The following is an 18,775-nucleotide window of genomic DNA, read 5'->3' as shown; positions in this document are numbered from 1 at the left end:
CTTAAATATTTTCAAATAATTTATCAATGATTATTTTTTTTAATCCTTATAATCTTACGGATAATTTCTTTTAATTATTACCTTTGCAGAAATCGGGAATCCGTTTCTTTAGCACATTTTCTTTTTCTCCTTTGTGTTTCCGAATTCGCAGATTCCTTACGTTTTCTTGTTGAAGGCATTTCCCAAATTCCTTCTCACCTAAAATCTTGTATAAAATAAAATAAACTGCTTTATGAATCTATTATTTATTTATTTATTTTGAAGAAAATAAAGCTCATAAAAATTTTGTATTGGGTGCATGTAGAGTGTTCTGTATTAATCACCCTTCATATATATCTTTAGAATTGAGTAAAAGGAAGGAAAACAAACAATCTGCTTGAGAGGTGTTCTAAATTAATACTGAGGCGGAGAGGAAGTAACAAAAAAGCAATCGAAATCGACCGAATCACCCATGAGGAAGGCAGGACAATAGCATCCAATACAATTTGATTACCTGGTGAACTTAGTGGTGATCTATTCAACTCATATTTAATTCTTCTAGCAATCACACGTCTTGCCATCCTCAATAGTCATTTTTCCACTCTTTATTATTAATGTATTGCATAATAATTCTCAAGCAAATTTGGCATATACACTTTTTTTTTTGTAAAATCCTAATATTTGGAAGTACAATGAATTATTGTTAAAGTACAAGATAGACTCATATCACTGGACATATATTATGAGAAGTGAGCAAAATAAAACAAGAAAACCTTAAAAGCTTTTGATCTAATTTCAAGTAATAAAGCACAAGTTTAAAGGTTCGAATGTAGTAAATCTTCAGAAGAGTAAGCCTCCTGGCATCCATGGATTTTTGCATCTTCAGGCGTAAATCTGGATTACACCAAGTTTAGACAGGAAAGCATTCGGACTTCATGTTAATTTTTCTTTTTGCTTATGTCATTATATCCCTCAAGCTATTTACGAATGTTAATGCTATGTTACGATTAAAGTGAAAGGAAAAAAAATCTATTACACGAAACAAGCCCTTATTAAAATATATTATAGTTTTAATTGATATACATTTATATTTCAGCTTTATATTAAAGTTATATAGTCAATTGTTCACGCTGACAGTCGCCAGCTCATAATTCCTAAAACAGATCAATGCCAAAAGAGGTATCAATATCAATCGATTTTACCCGTGGCTGCTCAGAGGATAGAGCGCTCGCCTCCCAATGAGGTGTCTCGGGTTCGAATCACATCGATGACTGGACAATATAAATTCTTGAACCGACCACAATGCTTACGTAAAATATCCTCAATAGCCGTCCCTTGCCGTCAGGCTACTCTTGGGAGGTTTTCGTGGTTTTCCTCCCCATATAACGCAAATGCGGGTTTGTTCCATCGAAAAGTTTTCCACGAAGGCAAATATTTCGCAATGCTTGATCCTGGAGTTCCCTTGTCTTCTGGATTGAGTTCAAAATTACAAGGCTACAGAATTGAACATTGATAGTCATAAATTCAAAATTGGGTTAGCTTGGGTTGGCTTAGTAAAATTGTTCAACGCCGGTAATAAAAAAAATAATGAAAGGTTTCTGTTATATCAATATCATCAAAAAGAAATATCGATACAAACCGATACTATCGATAAAAAGTATCTGTTGCGCCAAAGGGAAGTTTCGACATTTTTTCAATGCTTCTATGAAATTATCCCTTAAATAAAAAAGAAATAAACTAATTTATCATACTTCCAGTTCTTCATTATAAAAGGATATAATAAGGAATCATTATCAATATCAATCACAATCAAGGATATAATATAAAGGATAAATCATTATAAAAGAAAGAGGCAGAAATTTTAAATATTTCAAATAAATAAAAATTCAGGAAGTAAACTTACTTATTTTTCTCAAGTTCGGTTCTTATAGTCATTATTATACACTCTGTAATGAAATTGAAAGAAAAAGTTCGTTAAAACTTTTAAATGATAAGAAGAATAAGTTGTTTACTCAGTTGTTAAGATTCTGATAAATCGACGATTCTTCTCATTCTTGAAACAAAATACTCACTTCTCAAATATCGTAGCGATTACGAGATAACAATATAAATATATCATTCAATTTGCAGATTAGCGAGGATCTTCAATTATTTTTAGTCTAATTAATCACACATGCCCCCACTCACTCGAGTAAATTCTAATTTTTTTAGGTTCTAAGAGGGTGCGTAGCGTTTTTAAAAAGTGCTTAAAGATGTTGTTTTTTTTTTATTTATGTTTTTAAAAAGCCCTTAAAGGTGTATTTTTTATTCAGGGTTTGTAAAAAGTGCTTCATTTTCTATCTTATGAACAGAGATTTTTTTCTCTGCCGCATTGATTGTCGTTCTAAATTACAAAAAAATGCATGATTTTGAAAAAAATTTCTGCAATATTTATCAGAAATTAGTTATTTTTGTCAAGATTATGCAAAGTTTCTGAAAATGTTTTTGAATTTTATTGATTTTATGTTTAAAATTAAGAACTTTAAACGATAGAAAAAAATTCATTTTATTACTGCGCAGATCCTAATTAAGATGAACCATTAAGATGGACACCCCCAGGAACCATTAAGATGGACACTTAGTACGCAAAAATCCGATCATTAGAAGAAAGATATTCAGGGTGATATTTTTTTTATTTTGCGCTCTGTACAGTCCTCCAACAAAAAAAAAAAAAAAAAAAAAAAAAAAACTGAATAATTTTAAATCTAATGGGATTTGAATTGTAGACCTTCAAAATAAGGAGGATAGTCGCAATTCGAAAAATATGGCACCAATAGGGTAAAGAGAATGATAAGTTTAGTTTCCTTAATCTTAATTCAATTTTCAGCGTATTTCTCCATGTCTCAAAAGTTGATTAAGCGAATTGGAAAAAATTTTGCACACAATTAAAAAATTCCTTTACCGGAAAATAATTCCATGTGAAAAATAATTTTAAATAAATATTTATAATTTGTATTTATTATTTTTCATTTATTATTTTTTATTTATTTATTTATTTATTTATTTATTATTTTTTGAATAAGGTATGCAATTTTTTAAATCATTTTAAAGACTGAAATTTTTTTTTAAAGCAGAACACAAAATGAATGAAATCGAATGGTAGTTGAGAAATCTAATTTTAAAAATATTTGTTAATGTAAAATTCGATATCTCAGGAACTATTCGACCGCTTTAGCACAAATTTTGTACTTTGCCACAGAAGTTTACATTCTTTAAAATTTGTAAAATATAGTATACCTTACAATTCAAAATTTTTTCGACAACTTTTAAACAAAATAAAGAAAAATAAAAAAAATATTAAAGATAATTTTTTGCGTGGAAGTATCTTTGAATAAGAGGATTTTAAAATTGTACACAAAAAAACTTTTAATACACTTAAAATGTTTTTGAGATGCAGCGAAATACTCAAAAAGTAGAATTTACATTAAAGGGTGTAAACTTTACCCGCTCTACTGACCAAACTATTGGGACCCTAAATACCCAAATCGCGGCTAGTTTTGAGGGGGAGGAATCCAAATCGCCCCTGCCAAAAAATAATTTGTTCAGAGGAAGTACGTTTTTGTGTCTCCTAACTTAAAATATCGTCTGCAGAAATAAATTAGAATATTTGAGGTCAACCTCGTGATTCATTAGTTTAAATGCCAGTACGTGAACATCTCACCTATAGCTCAAAAATTATTCAGAGTTTTTCTCCGTTTTTAATTCTTATTTTAGGTTATTTTATTTTATTTTATTTTGCTCACTGCACTGCGCATTGCGAAGAAGATTTACAAAATATTGTCTCCCGCCTTCTATTTTTGCTAATTTAAGACAGAACAATATGTTCAGTAATTAGACAGAATTTGATAATTAAAAAAAATTTATCGAAACAAAAGTTCATGCGTTGGCCGGGAGTCGAACCCGGGTCAACTGCTTGGAAGGCAGCTATGCTAACCGTTATACCACCAACGCTTATGAGATTACCAATATTCACTTCATTTTAACACTGAAAATAGGATAAAAAAAGAAAAAATACAATTCAACAGGTGAATGAAACTTGATTCGAAAAATCAAGAATAACATTGTGAGAGGAAACTTGTTTTCCAGATGATGCATTCTGGGAATCTTTTTTTTTTTTTTTTTTCTTTGAGACAATAAAAATAGAATAAATCTATTATCATCGGAAAGTCGTGCAACAAGTTAGATTTACCAAACTTTTCTTCTTTTTGCTACTTCATAACTCTTTCAAGAGTTTAATAAAACCGAATGTAAAACAGACTTGAAGGAAAATCAATTATAAATAATAACTATAAAAATGGTCAACTAATCATGGACATTGTGGGGTTAAGTAGGTGCATATCCCCTGACCCCATCAATAATCTTTTCCCTCAAATATTTCAGACAAAAAAAATTTATAAATAAATGAATTCATAAGTCATCCTCTATTTGAAATTATCAATTGACTTGCTAAAAAACACTTTTTTAAATCAATTTTTAGATTAAGAAATGCTTTAAAATTCCTTCTCTTTTTTTTCTCAATTGGGTATTTGCACTTCAAAAAGAAGACCTCTCACACCCACACGTGACCTACGATGTCAGCGCCATTTAATCTTTGTCAGCAAAATGGCGTATTAAAGTTGAGCTAAGTTTCTCAACATAAGTTAGAATGTTAACTATAAGTTAATCAAATACAGAGCCGTATCGCACATCGAATTAGTTGAAATATAATTCTTTCTAGTCTATTTCTTTTACTTAACTTAGGTTTATTATTTGTTTATGTATTTTATCGTAATCCTGATATATTTTTGTTTTTCGCGCCTAGAAACAAACTTTGACGCATAATTCGTTTGTTTATGTTCAACATGGCTTCGTGCCTGTCTTTGTGTTAAGTCTCTGAGAAAATATATAGTGAAAGAATTAAAATCTTTGAGAAAGAATCTTTGTGAAAGAATTTAGAATGTGTCACATACGAGAATTGATGCTTGGCTTACTCGAAATAGAATGGAAAGAACAGTTGCTAACTTAAACAAATGCCACGTTTCAACAATCCATCAGAATCGAGATACCGCAGGTATCCCATTGTGACATTTTGAAAACTTATTGTAGCAATGTATGAAGTGACTAAGAAGGCCAAAATTTAAAATAATGGAAATAATAATAAAATACCTTTTAACTCTGGTAGGGTAATCTATATACTAGGAAGAAGTAACCTTAGAAATTCGATTGAGAATCTGAGAAATATTTGATTTCATCGATATCAGTTTTTAAGTAGCAGAAAGAATCGCTATAGCATGGATGGTGGACCGTGTAAAGCTAAGCACAGATGGCGCTAGGGGTTAAAGTTCGTCGCAAGATTTCTGATTTGTTACTTCCGGTTTATTTTTACGCCTATACTTGAAAAAGCGCGACATCCAATATTATTATATTAATAGTGTTTACAATATAAGCGTTCCTTCAATTTAAATTTCAGCGAAACGAACAACAAATGAATTCGGAAGACTTCGCATGATGCCACCCAAACAATATCAAACGGCTATTTTACACAACTATAGCCAAATAAGCGATAACACTCAAAACATGGCAAACCTTTCACTTTATTTATGCTGTGATATTAATTTTCTTAAATAATTTAGAATAATAAATCCTCCTAGAATATGAAACCTGTTCACACATCGCCTCGTAAGCGGTGGAATACACAGGAAGTTTACTCAATTTCCTTCGGTTTTAGGAAGCTCGTTATTGTTAACATTCAGTCAACCATCGATTCGTGTTAATTAGAAAGAAATATTGTATTTAGGTGTGTGCTGGTAAAGGAACGCACCGGTATAGTGTTCCGATACTTTTTGCTAGCCAAAACGCTGTTCTGGAACTTAAATTTCAGAATTTTTTTGAATATTGTTTCAATATGAAGAAAACACATTATACAAATTATTGAATAAATATTTAAGCGATGACGATTCTGAAAACAAAAACAGTTTGTTTCAGAATAAATCTAGAATGTGTTTTTAATTAAAAAAAACTCCTTCTTGTTTTCTCCGGCAATCAAACACGACTTTGGTGTTTTCAGTCCCATCTCAGTAGTGATTCATAAGCTTTTGATTGCGTCGGTATAGTATCTATAAATTAATTTGAGACCCTTTATGTTTATTCTTAACAGGAATTCGAATTAATTCTTAACAGAAATTTTAAGAATTAAGGTTGATCGTTTTGGAATACCGAGTATGTTTGATTTTGCGAAAAATTTCCGAATTTATATTACAGTTATGGAATTTAATCCTTTTCTAGAATCCTTTTCGGACAGAAAACGAAACATGCAAACAATTGGAAGGACTGAAAATGTTGACCAATCATTTTGCCTAATCTTTCAAGAAGAATGGCTTTAGTCCAGTGGTTGTTTCCTCAATCAAAGCATTTCATAAGGGATGGAATGTATGTTTAGTGTTTAATCAGGGCCCAACTTAGCCTTTGAGATCCGGGGCAAAAACTTCTCTGGGGGCCCCCTCTGCTTCAGTAATGAAGAGCCGAACTTTATGGAGGTGATTAAATTGTTCACCTCTTTGTAAATAACAGGAAAATTGACTAGAACCTAAAATAGCTATTAATTCCCCCTCCCCTCCAATGGTCAAACGAAATATCGTTCTGTCCATTTCTTTGATTTTCTAACAATTCTATGTCCATCATACTGAATGCAGTTCTCTTAACCTTGCCATCTAGCTGCGAAAAATTCATATCCTTGCTGACATTAGGGCCGAATTCAGCTAAATTTTCGCAATGGCGATGGCTTAATTAAGCCAACTAGAAGCCTGTATTTTTGTAAACATATTGCATTTTGCGACATGTAAAAATACAAGCTTTTGATTGGCCAAATGTGTCCATCGTCATTGCGAAAATTTAGCTGTATTGCGCACTAGGAAGCCATGGATTTACGAAATGTTTTGTGATAGATTTGTGTTCATGTGATAGATTTGAGGAAGCTAACATAAAACTGACGGATTTTATAGTGTACTGATATTTTGTTTAAAAAATGTTCATTAGAAACGGAAACCTAAAATAAACTTTCTATTCGATTTTGGGGCCCCCTCTGATGTGGGATCCGGAGAAACTGCCCCGTAAGCCCCTGCCTTTGTCAGGCTCTGTGTTTAATATCTATATACATATTTCTCTTACACGGCACCAAAAAAAAAACCTCATTACAACTCCCCGAATGGCAACGTCAGAAAATCGACCAATGATTGCTGCTAAAAATGTCACATGGCAAATGTCACATGAGGTGGCTCAACATATAGCGCTCTTAAAAACGGAAACAATAACCAGAGTGAGCATTATCAGGTTGTTCAAATCAGATTCATGCCCTAAAAATATGATAATATTTAATTTAAATTATTAGGAATTAATTAGGCTGGCCTTCTCCATGACTATAAATAAGTCACAAGGTCAGATTTTTTAGAAAATCAGTTTAGTATTTCTCGGGTAATGCTAACAGCCATGCATTTTAATTTATTGTAGGTAAAACATCGTTATTTTGTTCTGAAATGTTATGTACTTTATCACAAATGTTAATTAAAATAGAAATTGATTTCAATAATACTGATCACCAAAAAATATTTCATTTGGCGATAAAACAAATTTTTGTGTTCTTGAAAATGAAAGACTTTTTGAGGGTTATTATCTCACCAGGAAAAGTTAGGGTTTAAAGTTTATATTTTTAAATAATAAAAATTTTTTCTAAAACTTTCAGAATTTCTAGCATTAACTAATTTATTTTACACATTTAGTTGAATTTAGGTGAGTAACTGCAATATTTGATAATTTATTTTGCTAATATGTTTCTCATTTAGCTAATGTTTTGATTTTTTCACCATGTACAATCTAAATAGCTAATCTACTTTTTTAAAAGCTAATAAGAACATTGATAGAATTCTTCTACATAAGTACAATACTATGTCTTTGATGATAAAATACTATGTCTTTGATGATAATATACTATACTGTTCGAATTAATTGGGACAAATGAAAAAAAAGTGATTTATTGAAACTTTAGCTTTTAGTCATTACATACCTTAAGTTACATTGATGCATGTCTGTATTAATATGAAGTATGTCCTCCTTTAGCTGATATGACTTCAAGAACACGTTTTGGCATTGATTCCACTAGTGTAGTGCACATGTTCTTGACTTCATCGTCGTGGAACCATACTTGCATAGCACTTTTTATCATTTGTTCTGCTGTCGTGCAATTCATCTTGGCTAAGCGATTCTTTAGAATATGCCACAGGTTCTCAATGGGATTTAGGTCTGGTGAATTACCAGGCCAATCAAGCACTTTTATTTTGTTTTCTCGCATAAAATTCTGGACCAGTTTGGAATTGTGACAAGTGGCCAAATCATGTTGAAATGTTCCGTCGAATGTTTCCATGAATGGAACAATCCTACTATGTAATATATCGATGTACTTGGCTGAATTCATCATGCCTTTTAGAGGCACTAAGCTTCCAGTGCTATTTGTTGTGAAGAAACCCCAAAACATTTGTTTAGAAGGGTGTTTTACAGTCTGTTGGATATGATCTGGTCTCAGATTTTCGCCTTCACTTCGTCTAACTACACTTGATTTGTATCCCTGCACAAATAAATGTGTTTCATCACTGAAAAACACTTTCTTCCAGTCATTTACAGTCCATTTTTGGTATTTTCTGGCCCATGCTAAACGCTTTTTCATCATTTTCTGAGTTAAAAATTGTTTTTTCCTTGGTCTTCTTGCCTTACGTCCAACTTCTAGAAGCCTTTTTCTTACAGTTGAAGTACTCACATCAACACCACAATCCAATAAATCCCTTCGGAGGTCTGTGCTCGTCTTTCTTGGATTAATTTTACTATTTCTTATAAGACTTTTATCAGTTCTTGGAGTAGTTTTCCGTTTGCGTCCACATTTTCCTTTTCTTTTTGGAGAGGATGAGCCGGACTCTTGAAATGTTCTAAGAATTCTGGAAACACTAGATTTCCCTACACCAACTGCTGTAGCGATGTCTCTTACAGTCATAGAAGTGTGTTCATTAAGAGCGATAATTTTAGAGCGCTTCCTCGGACTAATATCCATCTTTTATAAGCACATAACTTGTGTCAGACTAAACTCAAAATTATAACCACCAGTTTCCACACTGAAATGCTCACAACTGAACTACAAATACACTAAAATCAGTCAGACGAGTAAATTATAGTGAAGTTCTATCCGTCAACGCAGCTCAAGGCAGATATAGCTGGTTTGAAGCGGTTCGGGACATCACTGGCAATCCCATACCAACTCGAATTTGAAAATCTTGCTTGTCCCAATTAATTCGAACACTATTGTACTATGTCTTTGTGCTAGAACATTGTGTTCATTGGCGAGCGAGCGCAGCGACCCATGGTTCACGGCGTGAACCACATAGGATTGCGTAGCAATTCTCGGGGGTTGGGGAGCGTCAGCGAGCAGGGGGCAGAGCCTCCTAGTAGTGTTTATTAGCTTTATAAATCTTTTTAAAATGTCACATTTTTTTTTTAATGTAAACTGAAATACCTCCTTTTATTTCTTTTTTTGCATATTTTATTCTAACGGTTCATATTTTTACATGCTTGGAAATTTTATGCATTTTGGTTTCAGTATAATAATTGTGTTCATATATTGACAGCAAATTCAGTTGTTATTTTCTTTTAAGTAAAACATTAAACATTTTTAATGAAACTTTAATTCTTTTAAGTAAAACATAAAACATTTTTAATAATTGTTTTCTACGAAATTTGCAGTAATTAGTAGTTTAGTTCTAAAGATTCAATAAATGCATATCTAGATTAAATTTTTTTCATTTGATTTAGTAAATATGTTTTGAAATGCTGTCATTTCTTTCGAGTAGGCATTATAAATGTAATAATATAATAGGTATATTACACTCATTAAATGAAAGAAATTTAGAATGTGATGAATATTTGCCGAATTGTTATATTTTCTGATTCACTATTTAATTCATAATAAAATTTTAATCAGAAATGTTCACAATTTATTTCGTTTTCTTTTTATTAAATTTATCATTGTAAAATAAAAATGTTTCTGAAATCTAGAGGTTACCTATTTACATCAACTTTTCTTTTTAAAAAAATATAGCAGATTCTAAAAATAAATTCCCGAAAAAAAGTTTTTTTTTTTCACGCTACGCCTATGATGAGAAGAAACTTCTTTTTTTAGGTTTAATTCATTGGAGTTCATAAACACAAATTCTTTTATTTTATAGCTTTCAATAATTATAATTAGAACAAAAAAAGCACCTTTTTTAGATTTAACTCATTGATGTTCATAAACATAATTATTGTTATTTATCATGCTATTCACTATAGTAATTAGTTAAACGTTCCTTATTTTCATATTAATATTAATCTAAACGTTTTTCCTTCTTAATAAGAAATAAAAATGAACCAAAAAATATAAATAATACTAAAATCTAAATATAAATACTAAAATATAATATACTAAATTCAAAAATCAAAATATAATATACTAAAATCTAAATATAAAATCTAAATATAAATACTAAAATCTGTACTTACAAAATAGGTGGTAAGCCACCTTTTTGGAGAAGTTCTGAAAATCAAATAGTTGTTGAAAAAGATCGAGGCACGCATCTATCGATTTCTGAGAAATATCATGGATTAATTATTTGAATTACTACTTGCGAGAAAATTACAAAATCATTATTTTGTTCAAAATAAAAAGTTCTAAAGCGATTCTTCATTTCTCGAAGTTGCAACACCGGATCTGATCTCGCTTTGTAAATCTTGAAGAAAAAAAAGCATCAACTCCGAATGAAACGGAATAAAAATGAAAATAAATAAAGAAAAAAAAAATAGTTAAGATTGAATTTGAAAAATAAATGACGAATATTTTGCAGTTACGGTTTTTATTTTTATATTTAGCTTGCTGTTGCGAAATGATACCGATTTAGCTTTCATAGAATGAGAGTTTCGTTATACGTTGGATTATTTTTATGAATTTTTTTTAGATTCTTATTTTTATTTTATAGAACATAGACTTTATTTTGTTTTTAAGTTCTCCTAAAACTTGCAACCAACGGAAACATTCCATTGTTTCTACCTATTTTATGGTAATAATATTCAATTGTTTGAAGATATGGGAATCGATGTTACTTTCTTATGAATACTTTTATTCTTTTCCACGAGCATTTCGCTTTAAATGATTACATTGAGGTTATTGTAACTTGAGGTGCTAGGAGGATAGGTTAGTGAAATAGTGATGGCATTTTCATGAGGTAAAATGCATCTTCAAAGTTTCTACCTCTGATTAGTTCAGAGAGTATATTAGTTCAGAAGATTAAATAATCTAAAAAATATAAAGTACTTAATAGTTCTTTTTTTTTAAAAATCTCTTTTTTTATGATTCTTTTATTCTTGATTCTAAAAGTAAGAGGGGTGGTTTGCTAGAATCTGGAACAGCTAATCCTAAAATAATTTAATAAGGGTAATGGACAAAATCACGGACCGCTTAATGTTGCTTATATAAAAATAAACTACGTGATAAAAAAATAACCATGCAACCTTCGAGTATTTTAATAAAAAATAAAATAAATAAACAAATGTTTATTTGAGTTCAGTGGAGATAGTTTCTAGCTTTATCTCCCTATGCCAGTGTTTCCCAAAGTGTGGTACGCGTACCCCCAGGGGTACGGGAGCAGTTTAGTGGGGGTACGCGTTCTTATGCGAATTATCTTGCAACAACCGAAAATTTAAATTTTTTTTATTTAAAATCAAAAGCAACCATGATGCTTTACGTTCATGCGATTACGTATTTTTCTTTTGGCTATTTTTGCAGAGTTAACAGTTAATAATTAGTGGTTCAACAGCCAGTTTTGATTTTTAACTTTTTTGCAATTTTTTTATAGTAAAGGTTTGTAATAAATTCTACTTATTTAGATTATTCTTTAAAATATAGTTTTTATCACTGCAACATAGAATTTTTTACAAAAATTTGAGAATTTTTTACCGAAAATTTTGTAACAAAAATGAAAAGTAAGCATTTTTTTAGAAAATACATTAATTTTTCTAATAGTGGTACATAGCGTTACAAAGAACTTAGAAAGGGTACGCAAAAGTCGTAAGTTTGGGAAACACTGCCCTATGCTAATGATTCAACGTCTTGTTTGCCTAAAGGTCTGGTTTCTTAGGACAAGCGCCTTATCTGGGCGTCAGCGGAAAGTTGACGTAGAGCTGACGCCAAAAAAATACTGGTTTGTTAGCTCAGCGTGAGCAGTCGGTCCAACGCAGACATTATCTCTCATTGCGCATGCGTTAATAACGTAAACACATATTTATTTTGAATTTGTATTGATTTTGTTATTGTCGACCAGTGTTTTGGAGAACAAATAATGACTTTGTCCAAGAAAAAACATATTATAGCTGAGCTAAATGAAGAGTGCTATGTTTAATGAAGAAGCTATGTTTAATGTCAAAATCAAAATCTTGGCTGATTTCAATGTGCTGTTGGATGTTGTCCGCCATTGCTTCTGTGGTTAACGTCACGTTGTAATCCAACTGCAGTTGAGTTGGACGGCAATTGTAGTTCAAGATGAGCGTTCGATGACGTATACTATCAAACTTACAAATGGACCAATCAGACGTTAGCGCTGATTTCCAGCTGACGGCGTCCTGTCCTAAGAAACCAGGCCTTAAAATGTTCTAAACTAGGAAAATTTTGTCTGTACTACTTTACTATAAAAAAAACATAAAAATATCGTCACTATTTCGCAATGAAACTTACTAATTTTAAGACCAGTTCATTAATGTTTAATAAATCATACTTAATGTTCCAAAAAAGGATCAACGATTTGGAAAATCAATTAGAGAAAAATGGAAGGGGATAGAAGTATGGCGTAACAACTACTATAAATATTAAATAGCAATTCACTAGAATATAATACATGTTAACTTGATTCAATCTGGAGCTACCTTTTGATAGATGAAGGTTGACATAGTCGATAATTCCATCCCTTTATGGGTGACCTGGGTATGGTGAATAGTTCACATTAAACTGTTGATCTGCTCACAGATCCGGTGAAGTAAATACAATTCTCTCGTCCAATAAATAAACAGAGTCGTGATGGCTCAGGATGAGAGCGTTCACCTTCCAAAAAGGTGAATCGGGTTCGTATCCCGACTATGGCTGGTCGATAAGAATTCCGCGTCTAACTTGCACCGATTACAGCGCTGACATAGAATACCCTCACTGTTAGACGGATCACGGGTTAGTGTCCGCTTGCCGTCGAACTAACCGTGGAAAGTTTTCGTGGTTTTTACTTTCAATGTAACGCAAATGCGGGTTAGTTCCATCAAAAAGTCCTCCACGAAGGAAAATTTCTCCCAATACTGGGTTCAGGAGTTCCCTCGTCTTCAGGATTGGATTCAAAATTACATGGATACGAAGATGAGCATTAGTAGTCGTTAACTCAAAAAAATGGGTCGGCTGTTTAACGACGGTTATAAAATAAGGAAGAAGAAAAATAATGAGCGAAAAAGTGGCATTCGTTCATCGAATTCTATCACACATAAAAATTCTGGAAGGGGAGAAATGTGGCGTAACTACCACTATAAATATTAAATACCAATCCACTAAAACACGTTAACTTAATGTACTCTTAGAGATACCTTTTGATAGATGAAGGATGACTTAGTAGATAATTTCAACGCCTTAGAAGTGTATAGTTTGCAGGTCTCTGGTATGGGAGACCAGATATTTATTCTCACCAGGTTTTAATTTAGTTGCAAAATTCTTCAACACATGGTGAAACTGACAGAAAAAAAAGAAATATTATTTTCTACTGCACATTAGACTATTTTGCACAGGCATCAGTTAATTTTCTCCTAAGACTGCGTTACATTGTTGCTGCAACTGACAGTTATTTTGAAAATATTATTTTATAATTTTTTCCAGTTGGTAGCGCCATCGGTTATCGAACTTTGCAATTAAGCTCAAAACTTTATGAGAATAAATAGTTTCCTGCGCAGAACTCAAAAAACTGTAGATACGTTTTCATTCCATTTGTAATTAATATTTCAAATCGACTGTCATATTTGAGATACTCATTTGAATCAAGCGTTCGTTTAAAATTATGATTCAGTTTGTTTTCTTTTTATTGTGAAACTGTAGTACAAGTATTTCACTATTAGGAATTATTTTCTTGAAACAAGTTTTTAATTAGAAATTTTTTTTACATTATATAAATATTTATATTCTGATTATGAACAAAGAATATTTTGAAGTCAAATTGTCATTGTTGTTGTTACGACTCTCGGACAAAGTAAGTTCGTCAGTCAATTTCTCTTGTGAATTAAGTCAGGAATGACCGTCTTTCGTATCCATATGTACACCGCTATAATGAAAGTGTGACTTCTCTCTCGATAGATGGCAGTACCTACTTCCACAATTTAGATGAAAATGTGAAGAAGAAGAAAATTTTCTCCAACTCTCTGTACACATGGTACTGCTCAGGGACTGACACAAAACTTATGATTTTACAGATTTTACGAGCACGTATAAAGCATTTTTTCTGTGGGTTTAAGCGGCTTTGAAGTTCAATCTTAGCTCCCTCCGTATCAAGGTTCGATGCTCTAACCATTTGTCTAAAAAAAGAAAAAAAATTGCGAACGGCCTGTACAACTTTTGATCAAATGATCGGATAGTTACGGACTGAAATTCAATCTTAACGGTGCGTTGACCCAACCTTAAATATGCTAATTAGTTTGTGTAAGGCCGGGATAGCCTGGTTGCTAGAGCACTGGGCCCATGTCCAAGATGTCGTGGGTTCAATCCCCACCGACAGTAGACTGCCCGTGTAGTAAATGGTGACTGATGCTCGTTAAATCTGTCGAGTCTCAAAGTTCTCCATGTTCCCATAACAAATCATACCTCTGGGGGTACTGATCCAAGAGTTTACTTGTCTTATGGATTGGTTAAGTTAAAATGGGGTAAAAATTTTTATACCTAAAAATTCAGGCTCTTTTTAGTTCATTATTAAAATAAATAGTAAAAACTAATTATAAAAAATTAACTTCATAAATAATTATATTTATATGCAAATAAATATATAAAAATTTTTTGTATGGAATTATCTTTGGATAAGCACTAACTTGTACAATTTTTTTTTAATTCGCTTTAGTTCCGGAAGTGTGTCGTCTACACTAACTAATTAGCATATTTGTGGTCCCCCCTCAAACGATTTTAAGATCACAAGTTGAATCCTCGTACGTGAAAATCCGATAATTAGAACAAAGATAATTCAAAGTGTGCAGATTTATGTACAATTAAAGTGTACATAGAACGTGAAAATCTGACCATTACATTTAAAATTATTCAGAATGTCCGGTACTACCACTTTTTGTTGTTGTTTATATCAAGTTGTTTGTGGACTTTCATTATTGGGAAGACTGATCAGGTTTCATAGACTTAAATTAATTACAAAACGTGGAGCACTTTTAACACATTTTTATTTTACATTAACATTAAAATATTCACACTAAATTATTTTCACTTTTTGTCGGCATTCTAGTTAGATCGGGGGATGGCTGTCGATCGTAAGGGGGAGGTTGATCAGCAGCTGACTGCACTACTGTTGGCTGTACTTGTACTGGTGTACCCACTAGTACTAGCTGACATTCTGGCACGATGTTGGAATTCAAAAATGAGACAGCTTGACGTCGATCATCCGCATTTCTTGAATTCAAACCAGCTGAACGACTCCTGTAAAACAAAAGGTGTTCTGTAATTATCGCCCTTAAGAGATATTTTCCCTGGTGACAGAAATCAATCTTCTGAGGGAAATGTTACATTATGAATTTTTATTGGGGATATTAAAAGCTCTATTTCGCCAAAGCAAACATATAAAAGCCACGTTTAAAGAGTGCTGATTACTGAGCAAAGCTTTATTTTTGTATAATCTTTTTGAAAAGAATGTATAAAGAATATATATATTTATTTTTGAAAAGAATAAAATGGACAATTTATGTAAAAAATTATAAATAAAATAGTAAGCTTTTATAAAAGATCGCGAATTTAGCTAGATTTTTTTCATCTTAATCAAAGTTATTAAAAAAGGTTTTGGAAGCTCTTAAGGTGACAAGGGACTCTCAAAGAAGCAAAAATTTGTCAAAAAATCGATTTTACATTTTATATTTTTGAAATTTAGGCATTTAACTGAACATTTTTTTAAAAAAATTTCTGGAATAAGAGCAAAATTGATGAAGTTATGGCCATTTCAGTTTTGACCACACCCTTTTTTTTACCTTTTTTTGTCTGCAGGTAACTGTTAAAATTAGTTTAGTTTAAAATAAATTTAAAATTAGTTGAATATTTTGTTAATTTTTTTTAAAAAAATTTAAAGTATATAATTATTAAACTAGCTCATTAGACAATATTTATAGGTATTTATATTAAAAACAAGAAATATTTGTTCAGATGCAAAATTTGCAATGAAAAAGTACTAAAAGTCATTTTTCTCAAAATGTCTTTTTTGAGAAATTTACAATTTTCAAACTGTTCCAGCGTAATGAATTTTCATTCTATTGACCTGAGAATTTAATGCTAAATATTTATGAATATTATTAACATTTTGTTGGAAAATTTTTTTGAATTAAGTGAATAGTATTTTTTTTATACCTGATATTTTATAGAGGTATCATGATTTTTTCCTAAAAATGTAGATTTTTTACTGTTTTTTTTAATGTTATTTGTTTCTATAATAAAAAATAAAAAAAGTACTTCCAACAATTTTTTCAATATTACCTAATATGTAATATTTTAAAAGAAATTTGTCATTTTGACGAAATTTCAGACGCGAGGAGTAATATAAAAAAAAAACATAAAAATTGAAAAATTTAAATTTTTTAATTTCTTAAATTTTGAAATATTTTTTTGAAATTTTGTATAAAAGTTGTTTTTAGCAATACAAATGTATCCTGAAAATTTCAAGCAAATCCCTTGATAATTTCAAAAAAAAAAAAAAAAAAATTGAAAGCCCTTTGTCGCCTTAACAAAAGCTACTAAGTAAGTACTTTTAGTACCGTAAAACAAAATAAAAAAAGCTACTGTTTTTAAACAGTGGCTTTTGGATGTTTTACACTTGAGGCCATAATTTCAAACAATATGTAGGGTAAATCTAGATTTGATGGCCGTATAAGAAGGATAATCAGTTTAAATTATCCGATAAATAGATCTATAGTTTCACACAAATCAGATTAGTTTACAGATGGTGTTTTCTACAGTAAGGAGAGATGCAGTCTCTTTACCACCAATATTTGTATCTAGCCTATTTTGAAACCCTTTGGCTCAATGCGTTCACTACGTAGAGTGTGCTGTTCTGGAGGATCATTTGGAACGAAAACGTCCCCTTATGGGAACTAAACTAAATACTAACACTAGAATCGTGATGGTTCAGGGGCTTTCCAATGAGATGAACCGGGTTCGAATCTCGGGGATGGCTCTTCGAGGCTGATTCCGCACCCGGCCTGCACTGCCCACAGTGTTGACGGAAAATATCCTCGATGGTAGATGGATCATGGGTTTGAGTCCCTTTGCCCTCAGGCTAACCGTAGGAGTTTTTCGTCGTTTTCCTCTCCATGTAACGCAAGTGCGTGTGAGTTCCATCAAAAAAGTCCTCCAAGAAGGCGAATTTCTCCCAATACTTGATCCAGCAGATCCCTTGTCTTCTGGATTAGATTCAAAATGAGACGGACAGGGGCGGATCCAGAAATTTTTCCTGGGGAGGGTCATAGACCCACAATTAATTTTTTTCTTATGAAAAAAAAATTTTTTTTTTAAATATTTTTTTTCTTCAAAAAAAAAGACACAAAAAACTGGGGTTTTTAATGCTAGTCTTCTCATTTATTTTTTTCATAATGAGCAATAGAACAATACATAAATAACTCAAGTATTCAGAATCTTTAAATAATAGATGTAATGCGTTTTTTAGAAACTTTGGCAAATACAAACTTTGGTTAAACCTATCGAAGCGCGCTTCAACGTTATTGATGTTTACTATCAAACTATGACGAATTTCGCTTTAATCTTTTGGATTATGATTCTTGAAACGGTGAAGAACATAATTAGATGGAGAAAAAAAATCGATTTTTCCGACTTACCTAGGTGTATATGCCCCTTAAATAATTTTTAAAATATTTTATTTATTTTGCAAACTGTTAAAAAAATTATTATTTTAATTTTTTAAATTGTTTTTTTTTGGGGGGAGGGGGGTCATGACCCCTATGACTCCCCCCCCCCTCCTCGCTGAATCCGACCACTAGCTACGGAGCTGAACATGGGTAGCCGTAAAGCGAAAATTCGGTCGGGCTGCTCATCGACGGTTATAAAATCAAAATAAAAACATAATAAATGTATTTTCACTTTAGAAAAAAAGAAGTGTCCCTTAATCACCACTTTTGTATAGAATAAAAAGCTTACCTTATTTAATACCTTAATGAAACCATTATTAAATACCTTAATTATTTAACAGTGTAATTCCTTGGTATGAAATTCCTTTAAAATCTTAAAGAATAGCATTTTTACTATGTGCAATAATGTGCAACTTTTTAATGTTTTTATGCATTTAGTGCAATCAGGTACTTCAAGTCTGATGGTAGGTTTTTAAAAGTTATGTGATACTCAATTAAAATAGTTTAGAACACATTGTATACATGCTACACATGCCGAGCACATGCCGAATGTGTAGCATTCGAGCACATGCCGAAT

General features: G+C 31.6%; 2 protein-coding genes and 1 non-coding gene across 6 annotated transcripts in view; all 3 read right to left on the bottom strand.

Moving 5' to 3' along the window:
* Cap-H2 (Chromosome associated protein H2) overlaps positions 1-10,609 on the bottom strand; it is a 50,652-nt gene extending 40,043 nt beyond the window's left edge. The window contains exons 1-3 of one of the 3 annotated variants that reach the window (XM_043043757.3): positions 10,573-10,609; positions 1,883-1,925; positions 82-205 (exon numbers count right to left, since the gene is read on the bottom strand). In XM_043043757.3, coding sequence (XP_042899691.2) covers positions 82-179 — 98 coding nt within the window. In that variant the 5' untranslated portion in view covers positions 180-205; positions 1,883-1,925; positions 10,573-10,609. Of the gene's footprint in view, positions 1-81; positions 206-1,618; positions 1,691-1,882; positions 1,981-10,572 lie in introns of those variants that run through there. The other 2 variants (XM_043043758.3, XM_071187187.2) reach the window with 2 other exon arrangements.
* Positions 3,898-3,969, bottom strand: TRNAG-UCC (transfer RNA glycine (anticodon UCC)). The gene has a single exon. It is a non-coding gene; the product is annotated as a tRNA-Gly (tRNA).
* A 4,892-nt stretch (positions 10,610-15,501) lies between the features above and the next one.
* The window catches only part of LOC107454279 (uncharacterized), a 36,786-nt gene continuing 33,512 nt past the window's right edge, over positions 15,502-18,775 (bottom strand). For both annotated transcript variants that reach the window (XM_016071413.4, XM_016071414.5), the window contains exon 4: positions 15,502-15,772. In XM_016071413.4, the coding sequence (XP_015926899.3) occupies positions 15,544-15,772 (229 nt within the window). In that variant the 3' untranslated portion in view covers positions 15,502-15,543. The remainder of the gene's footprint in view (positions 15,773-18,775) is intronic.

The sequence above is a fragment of the Parasteatoda tepidariorum genome, chromosome 9, assembly GCF_982258835.1.
Source record: "Parasteatoda tepidariorum strain Cologne lab strain chromosome 9, Ptep-v5.0, whole genome shotgun sequence".
Classification (NCBI taxonomy): Eukaryota; Metazoa; Arthropoda; class Arachnida; order Araneae; family Theridiidae; genus Parasteatoda; species Parasteatoda tepidariorum.
This window is presented reverse-complemented; position numbering and strand designations above follow the sequence as displayed.